Source organism: Anomaloglossus baeobatrachus, chromosome 12 (genome assembly GCF_048569485.1).
Source record: "Anomaloglossus baeobatrachus isolate aAnoBae1 chromosome 12, aAnoBae1.hap1, whole genome shotgun sequence".
Classification (NCBI taxonomy): Eukaryota; Metazoa; Chordata; class Amphibia; order Anura; family Aromobatidae; genus Anomaloglossus; species Anomaloglossus baeobatrachus.
Genome location: NC_134364.1, coordinates 63065324 through 63078176, shown reverse-complemented (window position 1 = coordinate 63078176; position 12853 = coordinate 63065324). Strand labels below are relative to the sequence as shown.

At 48.6% G+C, this 12853-nt stretch overlaps 1 protein-coding gene and 1 non-coding gene across 2 annotated transcripts in view; both read left to right on the top strand.

Moving 5' to 3' along the window:
• The window catches only part of EIF5 (eukaryotic translation initiation factor 5), a 52876-nt gene extending 46322 nt beyond the window's left edge, over positions 1-6554 (top strand). Inside the window, exons 3-12 of the mRNA XM_075329620.1 lie at positions 1120-1399; positions 1494-1575; positions 2051-2223; positions 2908-3019; positions 3328-3449; positions 4093-4260; positions 4339-4500; positions 4660-4824; positions 4981-5115; positions 6185-6554. Coding sequence (XP_075185735.1) covers positions 1328-1399; positions 1494-1575; positions 2051-2223; positions 2908-3019; positions 3328-3449; positions 4093-4260; positions 4339-4500; positions 4660-4824; positions 4981-5115; positions 6185-6277 — 1284 coding nt within the window. The 5' untranslated portion in view covers positions 1120-1327 and the 3' untranslated portion in view covers positions 6278-6554. The remainder of the gene's footprint in view (positions 1-1119; positions 1400-1493; positions 1576-2050; positions 2224-2907; positions 3020-3327; positions 3450-4092; positions 4261-4338; positions 4501-4659; positions 4825-4980; positions 5116-6184) is intronic.
• On the top strand, positions 3117-3242 carry LOC142258656 (small nucleolar RNA SNORA28). The gene has a single exon (XR_012727833.1). It is a non-coding gene; the product is annotated as a small nucleolar RNA SNORA28 (small nucleolar RNA).
• Positions 6555-12853: the final 6299 nt, after the last annotated feature.

The window sequence follows — 12853 nt, the reverse complement described above, 5'->3', positions numbered from 1 at the left end:
TGACAGCTGGCTCTTCCAGCCAGCTGTATATGCTAATCACTGGACAGCAGTCTAAAATATAGTATTCTGTGGTTTTAACATTGACAATGTAATGGGGAAACAATCCTCTGCCCGTGTGACTGTATACACTTACCATATTTTTTGGACTATAAGACGCACTCCCTGTTGGGAGGAAGTGGGGGTGCGTCTTATAGTCTAAATGTAGGGCGTGAGGGTGGAGCGGGTCACTGTCGGCACGAGCAGGCTGTAGCAGCCTGCCGTGACCACGTGGGCCTGCTCATTTCATATGAATGTATCCTCCCGTCCATAATCTCAGCGCCAAAGCCGGCGCTGGGGGGTGCGCGCATAGTAAAGAGACTGCCCACGTGATCACCCCTGGCAACTACAGCCTGGAGTGATCATGTGTGGCTATATTCACTGCCTTGCGCATCTGCGCAGGGGGGGCAGTGAATAAGTACGGTACACTCACCCGTCACCGTTCCCCTGCAGCATCGTGATGTCCTGCTGTCTGCCGGCCTGCTGATCTGTCAAGGCAGTGAGCACAGAGATGACGTCGTCCCTGTGCGCATCGCTCTCTACACACAGCAGCGGCCGCAGACAGGAAGACATCGCGATGCTGCACGGGAACAGCTCCACACAGGTCAGTGTGGCAGTGGCGCTACTGCTGCTGACAGAGGAAGACGAGCGAGGAAAGGTGAGTATGAACTTTTTTTTTTTTTTTTCCCTTCCTTTCTGTGCCATAGGTTACAGGCCATAGAGCGGCATGGGTGTATATGATCGGGATGGGGGACATGTATACACGGCAGGAGGATCATTACCTGGATGGGGTACCTTTAGTAGAGAATTTGGGGACATTACCCCCATAAGTGTCAGCAGCAGATCCTTGCCCCAAAACTGTCATGACCACATTTTTTGCTTAAAATTTTTATTTTCCTCTAAAACCAGGGTGCATCTTATAGTCCGAAAAATACGGTATTATTCACTCCACTTTATGAAGTTGTGACAAATATCTATTGTGTATTTTCATGTAACTTAGTTTTAGTAAGCATTTAGTGTTCAGTGACTGCAATAGAAAGCTAAGCTACCCCCCCATCCCCCAAACCCTTTTCTTTTTTCCAGAGCTGTTGCGCAGCCATTGGTACCTGTATTGGGGAAACATAGCATACAAACAAGAAGCTCACAGCCTCGGTGGCGAGATTATTTTCATGTCAGAGACCGAGAACTCTTGCAGTCGTTTATGTCATCCAGTCTTCTCCAGACAGAAGATACCAAAAAGTTGCAATCAAAGAGCTTTTCCTCTTATTGAAAGAGATCATAATAAGCCAAAATGTCTGTCAACGTCAACCGCAGTGTTTCCGATCAGTTCTATCGGTACAAAATGCCCCGTTTGATTGCCAAGGTAATGTATCCGCGCTGTTCACTGCAGACTGCTCCATCCTGATTAACTTGTATGTTGTTAATTTTGGCATTTTGTTTTCTTTTTCTGACTGCAGGTAGAGGGCAAAGGAAATGGAATAAAGACAGTAATAGTCAACATGGTTGACGTTGCAAAGGCGCTTAATCGGCCTCCAACGTGTAAGTGCCTTTTTTGGTTTCTTTGGGTTTTTTTCAAGCAGAAAATAAATCTGTATTTGGATGCAAATCAATTTATAGAGTAAAAGGTGCAGTAAAAAGCAAAGTAATGGAAACAAAGGGAACTAGGTTTCAAGAAACACTCAAGACTTCCTCCTCAAAAGGGTGAAGCCCTTATACATTGGTGTATTTAACCTCTTAATTGATCTGCTAAAATTCATGTTTAAGAATATGCTGGGGCAGCACAATTAAATAATTCAACTTATTGATTTGATACCTTAAAGCAGATAAGAGGCTTTTTTAGCCTCTTATCTGCTTTAAGGTTAAGAATATGCTGAAATAAGCCTATATTGTATTTGTAGGAATCATTCAGGCTTGGTACGGAGTGATTAGGGAGGAAGCTCATGGTATATAAACAGGCAGGTGATTTGTGATGACTTCATGCAGCTTTTCAATAGATATGCTTCCCTCCCAACAGATCCCACCAAATATTTTGGTTGTGAGCTGGGAGCACAGACCCAGTTTGATGTTAAGAATGACCGTTACATTGTCAATGGATCTCATGAGGCAAATAAGCTGCAAGACATGTTGGATGGATTCATTAAAAAGTTTGTTCTATGTCCTGAGTGCGAGAACCCTGAAACTGATCTGGTAAGTGGTGTGCATTCCCTGTTCACTGATTGTATAACTTCAGACTATGTGCCCACGCTTCGGAAAATGCGCAGATTTTGCCGCGGATTTCACGGAAAAGCCGCAGATTTTCTGAAAATCTGCAGCACAGGTACTTCCCAGCCATTTCTATGGCATTTGGGAAATGCTGTGCCCACGCTGCGGATTTTTCCGCAGCGGATTTCGGTCCGGGAGAAATCTGCAACGTGTCAATTACTGCGGATTTTCATCCGGGTTTTGGCTTTAAAATTGGGAAAGAAAAATCCGCACCTCTGAAAAGGTGCGGATTTTGATGCAGAAAAATCCGCAGCTACATTCTCCTGTTGACACATAGCCTAAAGAATATTCTGTCCTGTCTTTTCCAATGCACCAAATCTTGGGCTTTCATTGCAGAATGTTCCTCCTTTTTCTGCCTTCTTTCTTCTTTAGAATTGCTAAGACTTGTAATGTTGCTGTGCATAGTGTAAGGTCTGGTTTTGGCTGGACAATAACCGTAATTTTAAGCGTTAAATATTTGGTGTTTGGTTTGCCCCTATGGCAGCTGTCACTGAGGCAGAGAAAATATTAACTGTGCATTTACCCCTCCCTATGGCACTGCCCATTGTGTAATTATATCTGTTAAATGCGATTTTGTTTTTTTTTTTTGTTTTTTTTTTTTTGTTACAGCATGTCAATCCCAAGAAACAAACAATAGGAAATTCTTGTAAAGCCTGTGGTTATCGGGGCATGCTGGACACAAACCATAAGCTCTGTACTTTCATTCTCAAAAATCCACCGGGTAAGTTCCACTCCTGTATAAGGTATCATTACGGTTTGTCTAGTGGCTGTTTTTTTTTTTTTTTGTTTTTTTCCCCCACTCCTCCTTCCTGCAGTGCAAGCAACACTCTGTGGCAGATGCAAACCCATCTGTCCCAATTTTTGCTTTGCTAAAGTATCCTGAGTCTGTCCTATCTCAGTTTTCTCTGGCTTGTGAGCCTTACTGCTGCATGGACTCCAACACTATGTAGATTTTACTTGCCTGAATCTTGGGTGGCTAAGGGGGTGGGAATAGCCTTCAGGAATATTCACATGAGACTTCCTCTGCAGAGAACACAGACAGCGGTTCAGGCAAAAAGAAGGAAGACAAGAAAAACAAGAGGAAAGAAAATGGGGCTGTCGAGAAAAACAATGAGACGGCAGTTTTAACAGAATTAAATCCTCCACGTGTTGTAAGTACAATTATCGATATGTGGTTTCTCTAGGCTGTCAAAATATGAGCGATATCTAGGGCTTCCTTGGTTCACCATTAAGGCATTGGATTTTTTTTTTATTTTTTTTTTCCATTTATCAACAGCAAAGCCAAAACTAAAATGCTTCTATTGCTGTATTAATAAAAAATAAGCTACAAATTAAAAATGGGTCTGATTAATCAAAACCAGCATTACTCATGAGATGCTGGAGTTAAATGCTCCTGATTCGTAAAGAGGTGTATGCCAGACAAGTGGCGTATGATTCTGGAATCTCCTCCATAAATCCTACTCCATTCTTTGCTGGAGTAAGGTTTGTGGCGCAGTGAATACTGCCAGTCATATCCCAGCTCTGTGCACTTTATTGGAGCTAAGTGAAAATATGTGACACTTGACGCAGCCTCGAGCAGCACTAAAATTGTGGATTTGTATTGCCAGAATACTGGTGTTAAAGCTTTGAATTGGGTCCACGGCTGTACTTGTTTGTGGGTTCCTCTCCTCATATATTAAAAATGGTGCCACTGTAAACAAACCTGGCCTGGAAAAAAAGCAGACGTTGTACACCTGTCATGTAACTGCTCTTTTGTATGTTGAGTTTTTTTTGTTTTCTTTCCCCTCTGTAAAGGTTGGAAAGGAGGATGACGACGATGAAGATTGGGGTGAAGACACATCTGATGAGGCTCAGAGACGCAGAATGGAGGAGATAAGCGATCATGCAAAAAATCTCACGCTCAGTGAGGATCTAGAGCGACCCGTGGAGGACAGAGTAAACCTGCTGTTTGACTTTGTGAAGGTAAGATCAGGGTCCCCTATACCTACTGTAATGCTGACATTAGGGGCTCGGGAGTTCACATGGTGGATTATCTTACAGAAAAAGAAGGAAGAAGGAGTCATTGATTCTTCTGACAAAGATATTCTAGCTGAAGCTGAAAGACTGGACGTAAAGATTTTGGGACCTTTAGTGTTAACTGAAGTTCTCTTTGATGACAAGATAAGAGATCAGATAAAGAAATACAGACGGCACTTCCTACGTGTAAGTATAGGCCCCGGTCTCTGCTGACCATGGCATCTGTTACTAAACACAAACAGGGTCACAGGTTTTTCAGCCCCGGTAGTTTGCTTGTGCTGCATTGCTTGGCTGCTCTTTTGAAGAAATCAACTTTTTTTTTTTTTTTTTTTTCCCAACCTTTAGTTTTGCCACAACAATAAAAAAGCACAGAGGTACCTACTCCATGGCTTTGAGTGCGTTGTGCGGATGCACCAGGCACAACTTCTCTCCAAAATACCACATATCTTAAAGGAAATGTATGATGCAGATCTTCTGGAAGAAGAGGTGATCTTCGGCTGGGCTGAGAAGGTACGTCTGGTCTGATGTTCTTAAGCCTTTTGTTATCTGGGTTAATTTCATCTACATTAATATTGTGCTATTGATGGATATATTGTGGTTTAAAGTTTTGTACAGAATTAAATGTTTCTTAGTGCATTATTTCTAATTTTTTTTTCCTTTTGGTAGCCGTCCAAAAAATACGTCTCTAAAGAACTTGCCAAAGACATAAGGGCGAAGGCAGACCCCTTTATTAAATGGCTGAAGGAAGCCGAAGAGGAGTCTTCTGGAGAGGATGAGGAGGAGGAAGATGAAAATATAGAGGTAATACTTCGTGCCATGGTTCATGAAAGCTATTTTGACTTACAAATCAGTTAGAAAAATCATAAAGTACCTGTCATTCTCCCCTCCTCCTCCAATGTTTTTTTTTTTTTGTTTGTTTTTTATCTCCTGTAGTCTTAAAGGCGTCTTATTCTGAGGCAACCTTTTTTATTTTCTTTTTGGCCCCCAGAGACGTATTTTGTACTTTACAGGTCAATGACAGCCGAGCTTGCTCTGCCAGTAGCAGATGAACAGTGTTCCTGCCACTTTAACATTTTGGTTGTTGTGATTTGAGTGATTCTTGCGGGTACTTTACACTTAAACCATTTTTGCTGTCCTGTTTGTGGACCGTTTAAATCTTCTTGGACATGTGAGGCTATTCTATTGCGTTTGGGCCAGGAGACCTGCAAGCAGATCATGGCTCTTTAAAGACTAAGGCTATGTGCCCACGGGCGCTCCCACCTGCGAATATATCCGCAGGTATGTCGGCAGGTTTCCCGCAGCGGATCCCCGGAATCTGCAGCTATCCATTGCTGCAGGATTTCAGCGAAAGAGCTGCGGAAAACCTTCGGCCATTCATGCGACTTGCCTGCAGAAGTCCCGGCCTCTATCTCCATAGTGGAGGGTCGGGATTTCTGCAGGAATAATTGACATGCAGTTATGTGCGGCTGCGGGACATCCGCAGCATATTCCACAGCCACACATACCACAGCATGGACAGACACTCCCAATGTCCCATAGGATAACATGGGGAGTGTCTGTACTTGCTGAAACCTGTGGATTTATCTAGAAAATCCAGATAAATCCACAGGTTTTCTGCAGCAAAATCCCCACAGGTGTGAGCTCCCATGCGCACATGGCCTTAAACACTTTTTATATAGATTACTTAACATAAGAATTGGTAACCCCAAAAGCAAAGACTTTAAAACCACAGTAAGGGGGAAGAAAATAAGTGGTTTGGAATGCAGAATCAAATGTAGTGGTTTCTAATGAGTACATTACAGACCCCCAGTGTAGAACATTTTGGTCAGATATGGCCGCTTTGATTTTCATCATTTTCTTCCCTCCACAGGTTGTGTACTCTAAAACAGTGAGCGTTCCCAAGGTGGAGACTGTGAAGTCACCTGTCGAGAAGGAAGATGACATTGACATCGATGCCATTTAAAGTTCACATGAAGCCGTTCACCAGTTGCTTTTTATGCCTGAAGTGCGACATGTACGTGAATGAGCCGCGCTAGCTGGACATTGTGCTGCACTTTTGTACGCTTAGTTTCTTTCTACTGTGATCTGATCTTTTAATAACTAAGCTTCACTAATGAAAAACAACAAAGAAAAGGAGACTTGGTTTTTTTTGGTCTGTAGCATGTCATTCCTTTTTAAATTCCAGTGTTTGGTGCACATTTATACAGTTGTGAATAAAGGTTTGGTTTTTGATCACTGCAGTATTGACTTATTATTTTTTTTTTCCTTTTTATAACATCTAAGATTAACACACAAGTGTTGTGTCCCTGACATTTATGTTGGCTCAGGAGTTGAGCCTGCATTTTTCTTGGCAGATAGTGGCTAATAACAGCCATGGGTGGTGGTCAGCTCTGCTTTGCTGCTGGAAAATGACTGACAGCATGTACAGCATATGGCCTGGGAAGAGGGTGCCGGTCCATGCATTCATTTGCTGCAATAAGTTACTTGGGGTGCTGATGGCCTTCCCTGTGGATCATCTCAACACCCTTGTGCCTGTCAACACGTTGCTCCATATGAAATCCTGCTGATAGGGGACGAATGTCTACTATATAGAGCTGACTGGTAGATTTGTATTTCCATAATTGTACAGACCAGGAGAACTGGATTGCCAGTGGTGGTTTTGTTTTCTTCATCGTTCCTTATGGGAGACCCAGACCATGGGTGTATAGCTACTGCCTCCGGAGGACACACAAAGTACTACACTCAAAACGTGTAGCTCCTCCCTCCGGGCTATATACACCCCCTGGATGACAATCTAACCAGTTCAATGCTTTGTGTTCAGGAGGTCACACACATGCATTCTCTGATTTTTAATTTTTTAAGATTTTTGATTTCAAAGATTTGGAAGAAAAGCGGGTCCAGTCTGGACCCCCGGCATGTCCCTTCTCACCCCACTGTGTCGGCGGTGCTGTTAAGGTTGAGTTTACAAGGCTGGAGCCTTCACATGCCGTGCTCCTTCACCATCCTCTGAGGCTCTGGCTTGAAGTGGGAGCCATCACGGTCCTCTCTGCTTTGCAGGAGACCGGTCTCCATCCGCAGCCCTGTCAGGATCCTGCCGGACGGAGCGTTTAACCCCCCCCCACCCCCAGGGACTTGGCCCTGCGTCTCAAAAGCTAAGTATTGAGACGTTTTTCAGGGGTCCCGGGTACATTTATTAAGGGGAGAGTGTGTCTTTTGACTTTGCTGTAAATTCCGGCCGGTTCTCTGGGTTTTTCCTGAGAACCGCGCCGAGGGTGCCTGCTCGTCGGCTGCATGTAAAAATCTAGGCCCCGGCTTCAGTTGCGGCCTAGTTTCGGTTTCAGTCCCTCTGCATGTCAGTTTTGCAGGGGAACAGTGCGGCACCGGCCGTTCAGCAGAGGGGAGGACACTCCTCTCTGAGGAGAGGTTTCCCTCCCCTGTATCTCTCCTTGGCCCTCCGGATTCCCGCTCTTGGGCTAATCCCCGCCCCCCCCTCCTCACTCCAGCGCCATTTTATCAGCGTTCTCACACTGATCGGCGCTGGCTGCTGCTGCATCCACTGGGGGTCCGAGCTGTGGAATCCGGAGGGCACACAAAAAGCGGTCTGGTAAGCCACAACCTCTGGTTGTGGGCTTTATTATACACTCTCAGGGGGTCATTCTAAAGGAGTGTATTCTTTACTGCAGAGCCTCCACCTCAGCAGCATGTCTGTCACTAGGAGCAAGGCTGCTAAGCTGTACTCTATATGCACTGCATGTAAGCTCATTCTGTCTGAACCGAGCACATATCCACATTTTGATGCCTGCTCTAACATGGTGGTGCCTCAGCCTGGAGCCTCTTCAGGGGTCCCCCGGCTGCTCCGGCCCCGGTGGCTGAACCCCCGGCTTGGGTAGCATCTTTTTCCAGAGCCATTTCCCAGTCTTTTGCCGACTCCATGGGACAGCTGTCCCGGTCTCTGCTGACCATGCATCAGCCCCCTTTCAGGGCGCCTCTGCTGCTCCGAGCTCTGCAGAGCTCTCAGAACATGTTTTAGGACCCCGTCCCCCTAAACGGAGACGCAGGGACCCTTCTCCTTCCTCGTCCCACGGCTCTGATTCACGAGCTGAGGTGCAGGGCGAGGAGGATACTTTTACTGTGGGCTCAGACGCTACCTCTATGTACCCCATTGACTTATCTGAGGGTGATGCGGATGTTAGTGACTTGATTGCATCCATTAACTCCGTACTGAACCTCAATCCACCAGTGTCAGAGGAACAAGCCTCTCTGGTAGAAATTCACCAGTTTACCTCTCCTAAGAGAGCTAGGAGTACGTTTGTTTTTTTTTAACCACTCCAGTTTTCAGGACACTGTTACCAAGCCCAGGGCCTGTCCTGACAAACGCTTTCCAAAGCGTAGTTCTGATGACAGTTTTCCCTTTCCACCTGAGGTGGTTAAGGAGTGCGCTCAGTCCCCAAAGGTGGACCCTCCGGTGTCTAGAATCTCAGCCCGGACAGTCATATCTGTGGCCGATGGGACCTCTCTTAAGGATCCCACTGACCGCCAGGTTGACCTTCTGGCCAAATCTGTATATGAGGCGGCAGGAGCCTCGTTCTCCCCGTCTTTTGCAGCAGTGTGGGCTTTAAGGCAGTCTCTGCCTCTCTGGCGGAGATACATTCCCTCGCCAGGGACACTATACCTGAGATGGTTGCCTTAACTTCCCAGGCTTCGGCCTTTTCATCCTACGCCATGTCTGCCATTCTGGAGGCTTCTCACCACACTGCGGTGGCTTCCGCTAATTCTCTCGCGATCCGCAGGATCTTGTGGCTTCGAGAGTGGAAAGCAGACGCTTCTTCTAAGAAGTACCTTGCTGGGCTCCCCATTGCTGGGTCCCGGCTGTTCGGTGAACAACTGGATGAAATTATTAAGGAAGCTACTGGCGGGAAGAGTACTTCCTTGCCACAAACTAAAACCAGGAAACCTGTCCAAGGCAGGAACCAGTCGAGGTTTCGTTCCTTTCGTTCCTCTAACTGGTCAGCCTCTAAGCCCTCAGCTTCGTCCACTACCTCAGCCAAAGATCGTAAACCGAACTGGCGCGCGAAGCCGCGTCCTCAGAAGAACGGAGGAGCCGCTGCCACTAAGGCAGCCTCCTCTTGACTATCTGGCTGCGCCAGCAACGTCCTTGGTCGGTGGCAGGCTCTCCCACTTTGGCGACGTGTGGTTTCAACACATCTCCGATCAGTGTGTGCGGGATATCATCTCCCACGGCTACAGGATAGAATTTTCTTCCAGCCCGCCAAACAGATTTTTTTCTGTCCACTCCCCCCTGCTCAAAAGCCGCCGCCTTCTCACAGGCCGTGGCATCATTGCAGGCCAACAGTGTAATTGTTCCGGTTCCCGCACGGGAACGGTTCAGAGTTTTCTACTCAAACCTCTTCCTAGTCCCCAAGAAGGACGGTTCCTTCTGGCCCATCCTGGATCTCAAGCTTCTCAACAAGCATGTTCAGGTGCGGCGCTTTCGCATGGAATCTCGGAGATCGGTCATTGCCTCAATGACCCAAGGAGATTTTCTAGCATCCATCGACATCAGAGATGCCCATCTGCATGTGCCTATTGCGGTTTCACACCAGCGTTGGCTACGCTTTGCAATCGGAGAGGAACATTTCCAATTCGTGGCTCTCCCCTTCGGGTTAGCCACGGCCCCTCGTGTTTTCACCAAGGTCATGGCAGCAGTGGTTGCGGTCCTGCATCTCCAGGGGTTGGCAGTAATCCCCTACCTGGACGACCTTCTAGTCAAGGCCTCATCCAGTGCAGACTGCCAGCGGAGTGTCTCGCTCACTCTCGCCACGCTTGTTCAATTCGGGTGGCTTGTCAATCTGCCCAAGTCCACTCTGACCCCGACCCAGGAACTTACGTACCTAGGGATGCAATTCGAGACTCTGCCGGCACTTGTGAAGCTGCCCTTAGTCAAACAGCAGTCCCTTCATCTGGCGGTGCGCTCTCTGTTGCAGCCCCACCGTCATTCCATCAGGCACCTCATGCAGGTGCTGGGTCAGATGGTGGCGTCAATGGAAGCGGTTCCCTTTGCCCAGTTCCATCTGCGTCCCCTGCAGCTGGACATTCTCCGCTGTTGGGACAAGCGGACCTCTTCCTTGCACAGGCTAGTGGCTCTGTCGCCGCAGACCAGGAGCTCTTCAGTGGTGGCTTCGGCCCCTCTCTCTGTCACAGGGACGCTCCTTCCTGACTCCGTCCTGGGTGATTCTCACCACGGATGCCAGCCTCTCCGGCTGGGGAGCAGTATTTCTCCACCACCGAGCACAGGGCACTTGGACTCCGTCCGAATCAGCCCTCTCGGTCAATGTGCTGGAAATCAGGGCTGTGCTTCTAGCTCTCGTAGCCTTTCACCACCTGTTGGCGGGCAAGCACATTCGAGTCCAGTCGGACAACGCAACAGCGGTTGCCTACATCAATCACCAGGGCGGGACTCGCAGCCGCCTGGCGATGTTGGAGGTTCAACGCATCCTTCAGTGGACGGAGGACTCCAAGTCCACCATATCCGCAGTCCACATCCCAGGCGTAGAAAACTGGGAGGCCGATTATCTGAGCCGTCAAACCGTGGACAGCGGCGAGTGGGCCCTGCATCCGGCAGTGTTCAGGTCAATCTGCCGCAAGTGGGGCACTCCGGAAGTGGATCTAATGGCATCCCGGCACAACAACAAGGTCCCGGTTTACGTGGCTCGCTCCCACGATCCTCAGGCCTTCGCAGCGGACGCGCTGGTTCAAGATTGGTCTCAGTTCCGTCTGGCCTATGTGTTTCCCCCTCTAGCTCTCTTGCCCAGGGTTCTGCGCAAGATCAGAATGGAGGGCCGTCGGGTCATAATCATTGCTCCGGACTGGCCCAGGCGAGCTTGGTACCCAGATCTGCTCCGTCTGTCCGTCGAAATGCCGTGGCATCTCCCGGACCGCCCAGACCTTCTCTCTCAAGGTCCGTTTTTCCGCCAGAATTCTGCGGCTCTCAAATTGACGGCGTGGATCTTGAGTCCTGGATCCTGACTGCTTCAGGCATTCCTTCTGAGGTCATCTCCACTATGACTCAGGCTCGGAAGTCTTCCTCGGCCAAGATTTACCACAGGACTTGGAAGATTTTCCTGTCCTGGTGTCACTCTTCCGGCCATGCTCCTTGGCCGTTCTCTTTGCCGACCATCCTGTCTTTTCTACAGTCCGGTCTGCAGCTAGGACTGTCCCTCAATTCCCTCAAGGGACAGGTCTCGGCTCTGTCGGTATTATTCCAGCGGCGTATCGCCCGACTGGCTCAGGTGCGCACCTTCATGCAGGGCGCATCTCACATCATTCCTCCTTACCGGTGGCCTTTGGATCCCTGGGATCTTAATCTGGTCCTCACGGCCTTACAGAAACCCCCCTTTGAGCCTCTTAGGGAGGTTCCCTTGTTTAGACTTTCACAGAAAGTGGTTTTTCTAGTAGCCATAACTTCTCTCAGGAGAGTCTCTGATTTGGCTGCGCTCTCTTCAGTCACCTTTTTTAGTGTTTCACCAAGACAAGGTGGTTCTCCGTCCGACTCCGGATTTTCTCCCTAAGGTGGTGTCTTCTTTCCACCTTAACCAGGACATTTCATTGCCTTCCCTTTGTCCGGCCCCTGTGCATCGCTTTGAGAAGGCGTTGCATACCTTGGATTTGGTGCGGGCGCTCCGAATCTGTCACGCACCGCCGCTTTTAGGCGGTGCACCTCACTTTTTGTGCTAACCACGGGTCAGCGCAAGGGTCTCTTGGCTTCTAAACCGACCCTAGCTCGTTGGATTAGGTCGGCCATCTCTGATGCCTACCAGTGTTCTCAGGTGCCCCCACCGCCAGGGATTAAGGCGCACTCGACCAGAGCTGTCGGTGCCTCCTGGGCTTTCAGGCACCAGGCTACGGGTCAGCAGGTTTGTCAGGCTGCCACTTGGTCTAGTCTGCACACCTTTTCTTCAGCGCTCTATTGGGAGACCCAGACGATTGGGGTATAGCTACTGCCCTCCGGAGGCCACACAAAGCACTACACTAAAAAGTGCAAGGCCCCTCCCCTTCTGGCTATACCCCCCCGTGATATCACGGGTTCTCCAGTTTTAGCTTTGTGTGCGAAGGAGGTCAGACATCCATGCATAGCTCCACAGATTTTAGTCAGCAGTAGCTGCTGACTATGTCGGATGGAAGAAAAGAGGGCCCATATAGGGCCCCCAGCATGCTCCCTTCTCACCCGTGGATGGTGTTGTAAGGTTGAGGTACTTATTGCTAGTACAGAGGCCGGAGCCCACATGCTGTTTTCCTTCCCCATCCCCATGAGGGGCTCTGGGTGAAGTGGGATCTTACCGGTCTCCAGGCACAGAGACCGAGCTCCATCCACAGACCCAAAAGAACCTGCTGGATATGGAGCTGAGTATCGTCAGGGACAGGGCCCTGCTACATCAAGGTACTCTGTGTTCCCATGCACATCGCGCCCACACACACCAGCATTGCTGGGAGTGTTAGTGCGCCGGGGACAACAGCGCGGAGCGCTGGTGCTATTATTCAC